The sequence below is a fragment of the Canis aureus genome, chromosome 26 (assembly GCF_053574225.1).
Source record: "Canis aureus isolate CA01 chromosome 26, VMU_Caureus_v.1.0, whole genome shotgun sequence".
Classification (NCBI taxonomy): Eukaryota; Metazoa; Chordata; class Mammalia; order Carnivora; family Canidae; genus Canis; species Canis aureus.
The window spans coordinates 27,120,031-27,132,295 of NC_135636.1; the positions used below are offsets into that span (position 1 = coordinate 27,120,031).

General features: G+C 46.0%; 1 protein-coding gene across 2 annotated transcripts in view; it reads left to right on the forward strand.

Annotated features, from left to right (window-relative positions):
• POFUT1 (protein O-fucosyltransferase 1) overlaps positions 1 to 9,400 on the forward strand; it is a 29,912-nt gene extending 20,512 nt beyond the window's left edge. For both annotated transcript variants that reach the window (XM_077872691.1, XM_077872692.1), the window contains 3 exons: positions 52 to 244; positions 2,021 to 2,263; positions 5,665 to 9,400. In XM_077872691.1, the coding sequence (XP_077728817.1) occupies positions 52 to 244; positions 2,021 to 2,263; positions 5,665 to 5,853 (625 nt within the window). In that variant the 3' untranslated portion in view covers positions 5,854 to 9,400. The remainder of the gene's footprint in view (positions 1 to 51; positions 245 to 2,020; positions 2,264 to 5,664) is intronic.
• The last annotated feature ends 2,865 nt before the right edge of the window (positions 9,401 to 12,265 follow it).

The following is a 12,265-nucleotide window of genomic DNA, read 5'->3' on the forward strand; positions in this document are numbered from 1 at the left end:
CTGTCTGTGTGTCCTCTGTCATGACCTTTCCTTGTTCTGTCTCATGCCTAGATTTTCTCCAAAGGAACATCCAGTGCTGGCCCTGCCGGGAGCCCCCGCCCAGTTCCCCGTCCTGGAGGAGCACAGACCACTCCAGAAGTATGTGGTATGGTCAGATGAGATGGTGAGGACGGGAGAGGCCCACATTCTCACCCACCTCATCCGGCCGTACGTGGGCATTCACCTGCGCATTGGCTCTGACTGGGTAATTTTTCCCTTCCTTTCATGGCCAGCATGTCCCTGATTAGGGCCCATGCCTATGGGTATTAAACATTAAACACTGAACCCACTGCACAGAATCCCAGCCAGAGTAGAGAAGTTTCACTCAGCCAAGTCCACAGGGCAGTGTTCCATAATCCTGCCATAGACACATCAGAAATATGGCTCCAGATGCTTGCTTGCCAGCCCTCAATTCTAACAATGGCCACTTTTGTCCTTATTTTGCAGATGGATAAATAAAATCAAGCTAGACTCCAAGTTAGGCAACAAGCCAGAGAAAGACCCACAGCCCAGGAGTCCTGTGGTCCAGCTCAGTGTTCAGCCAGTAGACTCTTTGTTGAAAAACAGGCTCTGGAGATTGGGTGGGGCTCCCAAGAAATGAAGATGTCATCTTCCAAATTTGGAGGCCACTTAAATGTGCAAAAACTTCATCAGATTATCTTCTGTATGAAAATAATAAGGGAAATGTAGACAGTCTCTTTAATTTACATAAGATATGTGTATGTCTGTATGTTAGAAATGCTCATTGCTAAAGACTTGAAAAATATTGCAAAGCATAGAAATTAGATCAGAATTCACTCAGAGTTGTTCAAGGAAGTACAGTTGACCCTTGAATAACATGGGTTTAAACTGCATGGGCCTGCATACATGCTGATGTTTTACAGTGCAGGGGTGTACATGGGTTTTCTTTTCCTAATGACTTTCTTGTTTCTAGCTTTCTTTATTGTAAGAATACAATATGTGATGGATATAATATATAAAATATGCATTCATTGACTGTTTATGTTATCAATAAGGCTTTGAATCTGCAACAGGCTATTAGAAGTTAATTTTTGGGGAAGTCAAAATTATATGCAGGTTTTTTTACTGCGGTGGGGGGGTGGCCCCTATGCCCTGTGTTGTTTAAGGGTCACCTGAAGTCACACATTTATGCACTTGACTCTCTTCCTGCCCTCCTTTCATAAAGAAAAGAAACCAGGCTCAGAATATCTTGGCCCAGAATAGAGTGGTTTCAGCCAATCCTTTAAGAAACAATTTTCATCTATACATACTTAGAACATAAAAAGATATAAGATGTTATATTTTTATAGAGCAAGCATAACACTAAACCAAACTCAGATAAAGTCAATTCAGAGGAATAGAGCTCATTCTCACAAACATAGATGCACATACCCTAAGTAGAATATCAGCAAGTAAACTCCAGTAATGTATTAAAGAGCGTACAAGTAAACTTTATCCCAAGAATGCAATGAAATTCACTATATTAGCACCCAAAGAGGAAAAATCATATAATCATCTTAATAGAGGCCAAGAAAGCATTTGATAATAGTCAATACTCATTCATAATTTAAAAAAAAAAAAAACACCTCTTAACCAACAGGGAATAGAAGGGACCCACCTTAACTTGATAAAGGCTATCTCTCCGAAACCCACAGCAAACATGTACTTCATGGGAGCTAACAGAAGTTTTCCCACTGAAGTCAGAGATCAGATAAGGCTGCCCATTATCACCACCATGGTTCAGAATTCTACTGGAAGTCCCAGATAATACAAAGACTAAGAAAAAAATATTTTGTAGAAAGCCAATATGCCACTACACAGAAACAACTATTACTCTTTTGATACATTTTCCCCTTTCCGCAGTTCCTTTTTTAAAAAACACAGTTGAGCTTCTGTATAGCCTTTATCCACTTAGTGGCTCTTGCTTCTGGGTTCCTGGGCCGGCTGCTGTCTTTAACCCTGTCCCCTGACAACCCTGCAGAAGAACGCCTGTGCCATGCTGAAGGACGGGACTGCAGGCTCCCACTTCATGGCCTCCCCACAGTGTGTGGGCTACAGCCGCAGTACGGCGGCCCCCCTCACCATGACTATGTGCCTCCCCGACCTGAAGGAAATCAGACGGGCCGTGAAGCTCTGGGTGGAAGCACTGAATGCCCAGTCGGTCTACATCGCCACGGATTCCGAGAGTTATGTGCCTGAGATCCAAGAGCTCTTCAAAGGGAAGGTGTGTATGGTCCCAGTGGGGGTGTGGGAAAGGGAATCAAAGGGAGCTCCAGGGTGGTCCCACTGCTTCCTCTGCATGCTTCATGTCCTCCCTACACTTAGACACCCACTTCTGCTCCAGTGCCTATCCTTTCTTCAAAGCCCGACCCAGGGCAGCCTCAGTGGCGCAGCGGTTTAGCGCTGCCTGCAGCCTAGGGTGTGATCCTGGAGACCCGGTATCGGGATCGAGTCCCACATCAGGCTCTCTGCATGGTGCCTGATTCTCCCTCTGCCTGTGTCTCTGCCTCTCCCTCTCCCTCTCTGTGTCTCTATGAATAAATAAGTAAATAATCTTTAAAAATAAATTTTAAAAAATTAAAAAAACAAAAAAAAAAACAAAGCCCGACCCAAACACCTTGGCACATCCTCTCCTGGTTTCCCTGCACTCTTATAGCTGTTGTGTCCCTACTGGAGCTATCACAGCAGTTTATCACATCTGCTCTTGAGGCCCTGTCTAGCCTGCATGGGGCTGGAAATACGGCCCACTTCCTAAGAGTTATGCCTCCTTAACAGTAGAGTCCAAGGGTAACTCATTGTTCTGTCCCTCGGCATCTGGGGGCCTTGCCATCACCAACATCTAGGACAGTGCCTAACACAGTAGATGCTCAGTAACTGTTGAATAAGGATGTGAAGAGTGGGTCCTTGGGAGAAATCTGGTAGAGCAGAGAGATTAACGGCCTGGACTCTGGAACCAGAGAACCTAGGCACTACTCACTGTACAGTTTTGTGCAAGTTACTTGAGCTCACTGTGCTTCCGTTTCCTCTTCTGTAAAACGGGCCTGAGAGTAGTCCTATCTCACTAGGTGGTTGTGAAGGTGAGATATAAAAAAAACTAAAACAGATCCAGTACAAAACAAGTCCTCGATAATGTTAGCAGTCACTGATAGTAGGAGTAGGTGGTTGATGAATAAAGGGAAGGCTCTTTTGTGCTTAGTAAACACTTAAGGAAATGGTGAAGAGTAAATATTCAGCATGTGACTAAAGAGTGGATGTGATTGGTGCTGTGTCAGGGAAGGATAGGTATTAAGTAAGTATGTATCAATGAAATGATTAAATTAATAATAAGCGTTCAGCAAGTTTTTTTAAAAAAGATTTTATTTATTTATTCATGAGAGACACAGAGAGAAAGGCAGAGACACAGGCAGAGGGAGAAGCAGGCTCCCTGCAGAGGAGCCTGATACGGGACTCGATCCCAGGACCCTGGGATCACAACCTGAAACAAAGGCTGACACTCAACCACTGAGCCACCCAGGTGCCCCTCAGTAAGATATTTGTGGAATGGATGAAAGTCCTAAATGCTTATACAGACCTTAAAAGATTTGCTTTCTAGTAGGGAGAACCCTGGGCTTTATGTGAGGGGCCCCCTTCTCACTTTTACCCCAGACATGGGCTGGAAGCCCTGACTTGTAGAGAAGGTGCTAAAACAGTGCATCCTGGCCTTCCTCCCACCCACCCACTTTATAGAAGACCATCAGCGCTGGGAGACCTCAGGGCTCCTCTAACCCATCCCCTGCCTTTTATAGCTGAGGAAACTAAAGTCCCAAGAAGGGATAGGATTTACCCAAGAGGTCTCAGAGCTAATTATAGTGGGCATGACACAGAGTGGGTAAGTTTCAGAGCGTGGGTGGAATTGCTTGGGGATTTTGGCCATGATTAAACTAGTATTATTTCTTTGCTACCATCCACATAGCAAGATGATGATTTTTGTTACATCAGAAATCTCTGTGTGACAGCAAAGCACTTTCAGCCCCAGCTCTGCCCACACCCATACCTCTGTACCCAGTTGAAGCATTTGGAGAGTCCCAGGGAGTTTTTTCATGAGTTTTTAGAGTCAATATATTTGTTATGCCTGGAGCTTCTTGCCATTCTCTGTTTCCTGTTCCTGTGCCACTACCCTTGGCCTCAGTCCCTTTCTCCATGGGTTCAGAACCCACCCTTGCTCCTCATTTAAGCTGGGTGCCCCCTGCTAAGCTGGGGACACTGATGAATAAGATGTGGTCCTGCCCTCCAAGGCACCCAGTCTAGACTCAGGACAAGAGACTTTGCACAAAACTCTAATAGATGCTACACAAAAGGCCCAGGAGCTTGAGTGGGGCAGGGACTCATTCATTCACTTGCCCAGTCAACAGATATTTATTGAGGCAGGCCCCAGCCAGCAGTAACCAGAAGACTGCGAAAGTCTCAACCCCATCAGGTGCAGGAGACAGATACTAATCAAAGTAGAAACTACAAACTGCGATGTCTGCTCCAAAGTAAAGGAACATGGTTCTGTGAGAGTACAGAGCAGAGGGACGCCTGGGTGGCTTGGTGGTTTAGCACTTGCCTTTGGCTGAGTCCCACATCGGGCTCCCTGCATGGAGCCTGCTTCTCTCTCTCCCTATATTTCTGCCTCTCTCTGTGTCTCTCATGAATAAATAAAATCTTAAAAAAGAGAGAGAGAGAGAGAGAGAGAGAGAGAGCAAGCATACAGCAGAGGACTCTGGCCTAGACCGGGGTCTGCAGAGGTGAGACTGGAGCTGCAGAGTGAAGTTTAAGTAAGAATTAACCAGACAAAAAAGATGAGCACCATGAACAGAGAGAAAATGCATACAAAGGTCCTGAGGCAGAAGGGAACCTGGTGGGTAGTGGCTGGAGCTCAAGGGGGAGATGGAGGGAGATAGGAGAGGTGGAGAGGTGGCTTGAACAGAGCTTTCTTTGTAGGCCCAATTCAAGATTTGTCATCTTTATCTGAAGAGCAGTAGGGCACCATTTAAGAGTGTTCAACTTGGGGTGGAGGGAGGGACAGAAAAAGTTTTCCCAGCTGTTCTGCTCTGTGGTAAGGGGACACATGAGGAGGCAAGAGGTTGTGGTGCCTGGGCCTAGGAAGTGTTAATCCACCAAGAGAAGGGTTCACTTTTAGGAAATACCTCAGGGATAAATCGAATAGGACTTAGGGCTCAGAGGCATCCAGGCAGCAGAACAGGGTGGGTGGGGTACTATTTGGCCAGATTACAGTTTGATGGGGAGAGCCATATCCTGCCAGACTAGGGCTTCATGAGAAAGGTGGAATTTGAACTGAGCCTTGAAATGTACAGGAAAAAGGCAGTCCAGGCAGAGGGAACCACACTAGTGAAGGCATAGAGGGCGAATGATGGTGTGTTTGGAGGGATGTTCTATGTCGGGGTGTGCCGAGACAGCCACTGGGCAACACTGCTGTTAGAACGCCTGACCCCAGGTCTTAATCTTCTCTGCCCACCTTTTGTGTCTGTCACTTCCTCGAGAATGGGGGAGGAAGGCTGGGGGTATAGCTTCAGGCCTTGGCCAAACTGGGTCCCCTTGGCCTTCAGCCACCCTGGTAAAAATGTTCTGCCCATCTTCCTACAGGTGAAGGTGGTGAGCCTGAAGCCTGATGTGGCCCAGATCGACCTGTACATCCTTGGCCAAGCTGACCACTTTATTGGCAACTGTGTCTCCTCCTTTACTGCCTTTGTGAAGCGGGAACGGGACCTCCAGGGAAGGTTGTCCTCTTTCTTCGGCATGGACAAACCCCCTCAGCTGCGGGATGAGTTCTGATGCTGGCTGGAGCACATCACCAGTCTGAGCTGGTCCCATTTGCCAGGCCTGGCAGCTGGCAGTGCTCCCAGGATTGATTCCCAAGAGTACAAGCTCTTCTGCTCCCTGGCCAGAGACAGAAAAGCACCAGGGACTTCTGGAGGAGAAGGACTCCATCTCCCAAGACACAGGGCTTTCAGGCCTCCTGGAGCCAGAGTATCTCTGCTCCCTGTCTGCTTCCTATTATTTCTCTTGGGAATTTCTCTTGCTGGCAAAGCAGTCCAACCTCTATCTTTGGTCTAGCCTTCTCTGAGCCCCCTGGGGGGGCTAAACTCTCTTCAGAGATTTTTTTATAGAGACCCAGAGATTTTTATAGTTTTGATATGAGATCATGATTATTCTAGAACCCACCCTCATTTTTAAAAATCAGTGAAGTTCATTAACATAGGGACCTAAAGTGACCTTGAATTAAGGATGAGGCCAGTGGTGGAGTGGTTGAATTGACCCTTTCCCAGATGACCCAGAGTAACCCTTAGAGCAGGCCAGAGCCATCTCCACTGCCTGGCCAGAGCCATCATCAACCCCTCTTCCAAGGTCATTTCCAGGGTTTGGGGCATGAGCACTCATCTCCATTGTAAACACTATGCAAACAGAAGTTCTTGATCAGGATGCTGTGCAGTGCTCTGCAAATACTGAGTGCTGCTCACATAGCACATTCCAAGCAAGGAGCACCTGCCATCGAGCCAGATCATCATGGCTCTCAGAGTCTCCTAGTGGTTGGTGGCCTGCCAACCACAAGATCTCACAGTAGAGATCTTGGAGCACATCACCAGGGACCAGGGCTGAATGACCTGGGAGCATCCATCTGAAGGCTACCCTTTCTTCTGTGTCCCAAGAGGCCTGGTTGCAGAATTTTGCCATTAAGTTGCCATCTAATACCTGTTATCCCAGACTCTTTCCTGGAGCTGGAGCCAGTCCTCAGGCCATATTCTCACAAGGGCATGTTTGCCAAACCTCTGAGCAGATAGATAGAAGATGCCCATGACCCAGAAGCCATCAGATTTCCAATTTGCCCCTCGTTCAGTGGAATCTCTACCAACCCCATGATGCTTAAGGTATTTAGTCATGAGTTTCTTTGTCTCTCAGATGCTAGAGTTGTGATAATCCATGACTCTTAAGAGTCTGTGATGTTTTGTCCTTTTATTCTAAAATTCCTGTCTAATACCTGCTGGTCTCTTCCTGCCACATGACTTCCCTTGGCCTTCGATCCTGGGAAGGTGAAGAAAACTGATGAGAGCCAGGCCCAGAGCTCCATGCAGGACTTCCCCCTTGGATTACCTTTGGGAAGAAACACTGTCTCATTCAAGGCAGACTGGGTCAGAGATTGCAGAGCAACAAAGATCTCAAAGACTAATGGTGGCATTTGCTGCTTAGAGCTGTTGCCCAATTTGAAGCAGAGAAACTTGAGGAAGGGCTTTTGTGTTTTCCCTCTTGGGAAAACAGTAAACTGTTCTAAATCCTGTGTGGATTCTGAGAGATGGCTTGTCTGTTCAGACATGTTCACAAGCTTCATTCAGAGGTGCGGGAGCCTGTGCACCCTGCCCCCATGGGGTCATTGGGAAGGTGTGGCTCACTGGCAGATTTTGTTTGCTGAATTCATCTGCTGATCACAAGCTTACACTGGGCACATGCTTTAGAGTTTGAGGCTATAATGGGCCTTCCCACTTTGATTAACATTGGCAGTGATAACAACTTAAGTTTCTGGACAAGAGGGTGCCACGGTTGTAGTCAGATTCAGTTGTATTCCATAAGCAAGCACTTTGCTCCTCTTTGACCCAGTTGCCTCACCTATAAAAATGGTGATAAAACTGACAGGGTTGTTGAAAGGCTCACATCTGATAAAGCAAGCATAAGAGTGCTTTGTAAACTGCAAAGACCCAAAGGCACGTATATGGCTGTTGATTAATTTGACTGCCTCTTGCCGCACACCTACCCTCTGCCAGACACTATGCTTGTTAAGTGCTTTATGGGAATTTAGTCCTGACTCCAGTCCTGGGGAGTAGGGCCTGTTAATATCCTTCTCCTTCTGCATAGGGGAAAATAATGCTCAGAAAATTCTCCTAATTTTCTCATGGCCTCATAGCTGGTGGTGTTAAGCCAGGATCTGACCTCCCAAAGCCATTACCGTGAGCACGTGCCCTTCTGCCACCAGTTCACAGGATGTACTTTACATCCTGTGTGTGTGTGGGCCTCAGGTAGGAGAATGATCAGCCACTTTAGTTCCCGCTGGGCTCCTGCCATGTATGGGTCGGTCTGTCACTGCTAGGAGGTTTGGGGAAGGAGAGAGCACCCAGAAAAGAAAACCCACGTGAAGCTACAGTTTTGGGGGGTAGTTATTCAGGCCACCATTCTTTCATTTAAATCAGCTGCTGTGTGCCAGGCACTGTGCTAGGTACAAGAATTCAGCAGAGAATCAGACAAAGCCTTTGTTCTCAAGGGCTTGGCACTGCAGTAAGTATACTACCTAATAAATTATCAGGAAAGGTATTAACTGCTATGAAGAAAAATAAAAGACATGGGGGAGTTGAGAGAGGGAGTAGTGCTAGTGCTGTTTGGGATGAGGAGTTAAGGTAAGGCCTCTCTGAAGAGCTGCCAGGAAGAAGGAGGGGACTACTCATTCAGGTATCTGGAGGCAGCACATTCCAGGCAGAGGAAACAGCAGGTGCAAAGGTCCTGGAGCTGGCGTGAGTGAGTGAAGAATGGCAAGGAAGCCAGCATGGTTGGAGTGTCCAGAGCAAGGCAGGGAAGAGAGCAGTAGGTGAGAATAGGCAAGGTCCTATATCCTGGAGGGCAGTGGTCAAATCAACACTTTTATTTGGAGAAATGGGAAGCTTTTGCAGGATTCTGAACAGAAAAGGATCAAGATCTATTTATAATTTGAAGGACCCCTTGAGCAGCCACATGGAAAAAAAGATGGAAGGGGTAGAAGCAGGGAGACCAGGGCCAGGCAGATCCAGGGATGCAAGCAGGCCAGAGGGGCTCAGGCAAAGGTCATTGTATTGAAGGTAGTGGGAAGTGCACAGATTCTGAATATATAAAATTATTTTTTAAAGTTCAAACTTCTTTATTTTTTTAATATTTTATTTTTAAGTAATCTCTACATCTAATATGGGGCTCAAACTTAGAACCCCAAGATCAAGAGTTGAATGTTCTGAGCCCGCCAGGCACCCCATTAAATTTCAATCTTTTTTAAAGATAGGAGTCTTTGTATAGTTTTAATCATGCAGCATATAAATTTAATGTCTTGTTTTTCACTTAATAGCATATCAGGGATCCCTGTGTGGCGCAGCGGTTTGGCGCCTGCCTTTGGCCTAGGGCGCGATCCTGGAGACCCGGGATCGATTCCCACGTCGGGCTCCCGGTGCATGGAGCCCGCTTCTCTCTGCCTGTGTCTCTGCCTCTCTTTCTCTCTCTGTGACTATCATAAATAAATAAAAATTAAAAAAAAATAGTATATCATATTTTCCATGTTGGTACATGGCCTGAATAAATGTTTTTAATTACAAGATTCCATTGAGTGTCCCATAGCTTATTGTCCTATTAGGAGAATTTAGTATATTCCCAATTTTTCACCATTATTTAAATAATATTTTTATTTGCACTTTTTTTTCTGTATCTAAAATGTTCACTAAGATAAATTCCCAGAAATGGATTTTTATTTTTATTATTATTTTTTTTAAATTTATTTATGATAGTCACACAGAGAGAGAGAGGGGCAGAGACACAGGCAGAGGGAGAAGCAGGCTCCATGCACCGGGAGCCCGATGTGGGATTCGATCCCGGGTCTCCAGGATCGCGCCCTGGGCCAAAGGCAGGCGCTAAACCGCTGCGCCACCCAGGGATCCCTAGAAATGGATTTTTAGATCAAACACTTAAACATTTTTATTATGGAAAAACTCAAGTCTACATAAAAATTGTGAGTAATCAAATGAACTCCCAATTTCAACAGTCCTCAACATTTTACCAGTCTTATTTCATTTACTGTTCCACCCCCGAAGTCCATGTGTTAGAGTCTTTTAAAGAAAATCTGAATTTTTTAAGATTTTATTTATTCATGAGAGACACACAGAGAGAGGCAGAGACACAGGCAGAAGGAAAAGCAGGCTCCGTGCAGAGCCTGATGGGGGATTCAACTCTGGGGTCACGCCCTGGGCCAAAGGCAGAGGCTCAACCACTGAGCCACCCAGGTGTCCCTGAAAGAGCCAGTAGAATTTGCTGACCCACTGAATGGAGGCTAGGAGGGAAACCAGAAGGCCAGGAGGTTCTAAGTTAAGACCCAAGCAACAGGAAGGAATTGTCCCTGATCTGCAGACTTGACGGTGAGCCACCTCCCATTGAGCTCCAGTTGCTGCTAATCATGGTCCAGGCAGTGTTTCTCAGAGGTAGTCTTCAGAGATTCCTTGGAGAACTGGTTGATAGGGTAGGTTCCAGGAATCCACCCGCCTGAGGAATCAGAATGCTCTGTGGGTAGTGCCTGGGTACCTGCATCTTTTTTTTTTTTTTTTTAAGATTTTATTTATTCATGAAAGACAGAGAGGCAGAGACATAGGCAGAGAGAGAGGGAGAAGCAGGCTCCCTGCAAAGAGTCTGATGTGGGACTCGATCTCAGATACTGGGATCATGCCTTGAGCCGGAGGCAGACACTCAACCACTGAGCCACTCAGGCGTCCCGACTGCATCTTAAAAAAAAAAAAAGATTTTGTTTGAGAGAGAACGCGCGCGCACACACACACACACACACACACACACACACACACACGTGCAAGCGGGGGAGGAGCAGAGGGAGAGGACAAGCGGACTCCATGCTGAGCACAGAGCCTGACACGGGGCTCCATCTCATGACCCTGAGCTCACAACCGTGATATCATGACCTGAGCTGAAATGAAGAGTCAGACACTTAACCAGCTCAGCCATCTAAGCACCTGCCTCCCCTGCTCTCCAGGTATCTGCGTCTTAAGAAGCACCTATAAGTCACTTTGATGCCCAGTGGTCTAAGACCTACTTAGCTTGTCGTCAGACCAGCAGCATCAACATCACCTGGGGCAGCTTGGTAGAAATGCAAACTCCACCCAGACCTGCTGAGTCAAAATCCCTGGGAATGTGGCCCAGGAATATTTTAACAAGCTCTCAAGAGCTAAAGTTTGGGCAACATCACAGAAGGATGTAGGGATTATGCACTGCAATCTGCTAGCAAGCATTAATGGAGGGCCTTCCCTGCAGGCCCCTCCCTGGCTTGAAGGTTCCACTGACCATGGTTCTACCAGCCAAGGTCAATGGGGTACCTTTAGATGCCTGGTAGTGTTGTTTGGTTTGTAACATTCTTTTCTCTTAACTGTGTATGGGGGAAATATAAAACTAGACAGAATTTGATTTAATGGATTTCATTGTTTTAGGATGGGACCAATTTTGTATAAGTAAAACAATGGGAATTATATTTTTAAAGAAATGAAGTAACTACCAGTAGAGGCAGATTGAAGATGAGGCAGAAATGAAGAAACTGTATTCAAAGGAACCAAAGCTGGGAAACACTGTCCTAATACATCATATATCCTTCCTAATAAGGAACAGAGGGGAGAAGGGAGGAAAGAAAAAAGAAGGGAGGGGATCCCTGGGTGGCTTAGCAGTTTAGAGCCTGCTCTCGGCCCAGGGTATGATCCTGGAGTCCTGGATCAAGTCCCACGTCAGGCTCCCTACATGAAGCCTACTTCTCCCTCTGCCTGTGTCTCTTGTGAATAAATGAATAAAATATTAGAAAAAAAAAAAAAAAGAGGGGATCCCTAGGTGACTCGGTGGTTTAGCGCCTGCCTTTGGCCCAGGGCACGATCCTGGAGTCCTGGGATCGAATCCAATGTCAGGCTCCCGGCATGGAGCCTGCTTCTTCCTCTGCCTGTGTCTCTCCCTCTCTCTCTCCCTTTGTCTATCATGAATAAATTAAAAAAAAAAATCTTAAAAAAAAAAAAAAGGGATAGAGGGAGGAAGAGGTGAGCTCTCATTTCTGTGTTCTGATCACTTCAAAAAAGCTTAGTGAATAATAAGATTTCCCTGGCCCAATAATAAAGATCCCTTTTCCTCCTCAGTTTTCACTCTTTGTTTAGTGGGGTTGACAGAAAAAAAACCCATAGCCTGAAGGCAAATCCTGCCCTCTGGATTATATTGTCAGAATTAATTCAAATTCTTACTTGAAACCTGGTTTATTTCCCAGTTGGGACGTTTACCTTGAAATAACATTATTTAAGGACAAGCAGGTTTGGTTTGTTTTTACATCTAATCCTTTATTGATCATTGGTTCCGGACACCAAGCCCAACCAGGTAAACAGTGGTATGGAAAGGGACAAAAGGCATTCTCCAGAAGCTGCCTTCTTCCCCAGGTCCA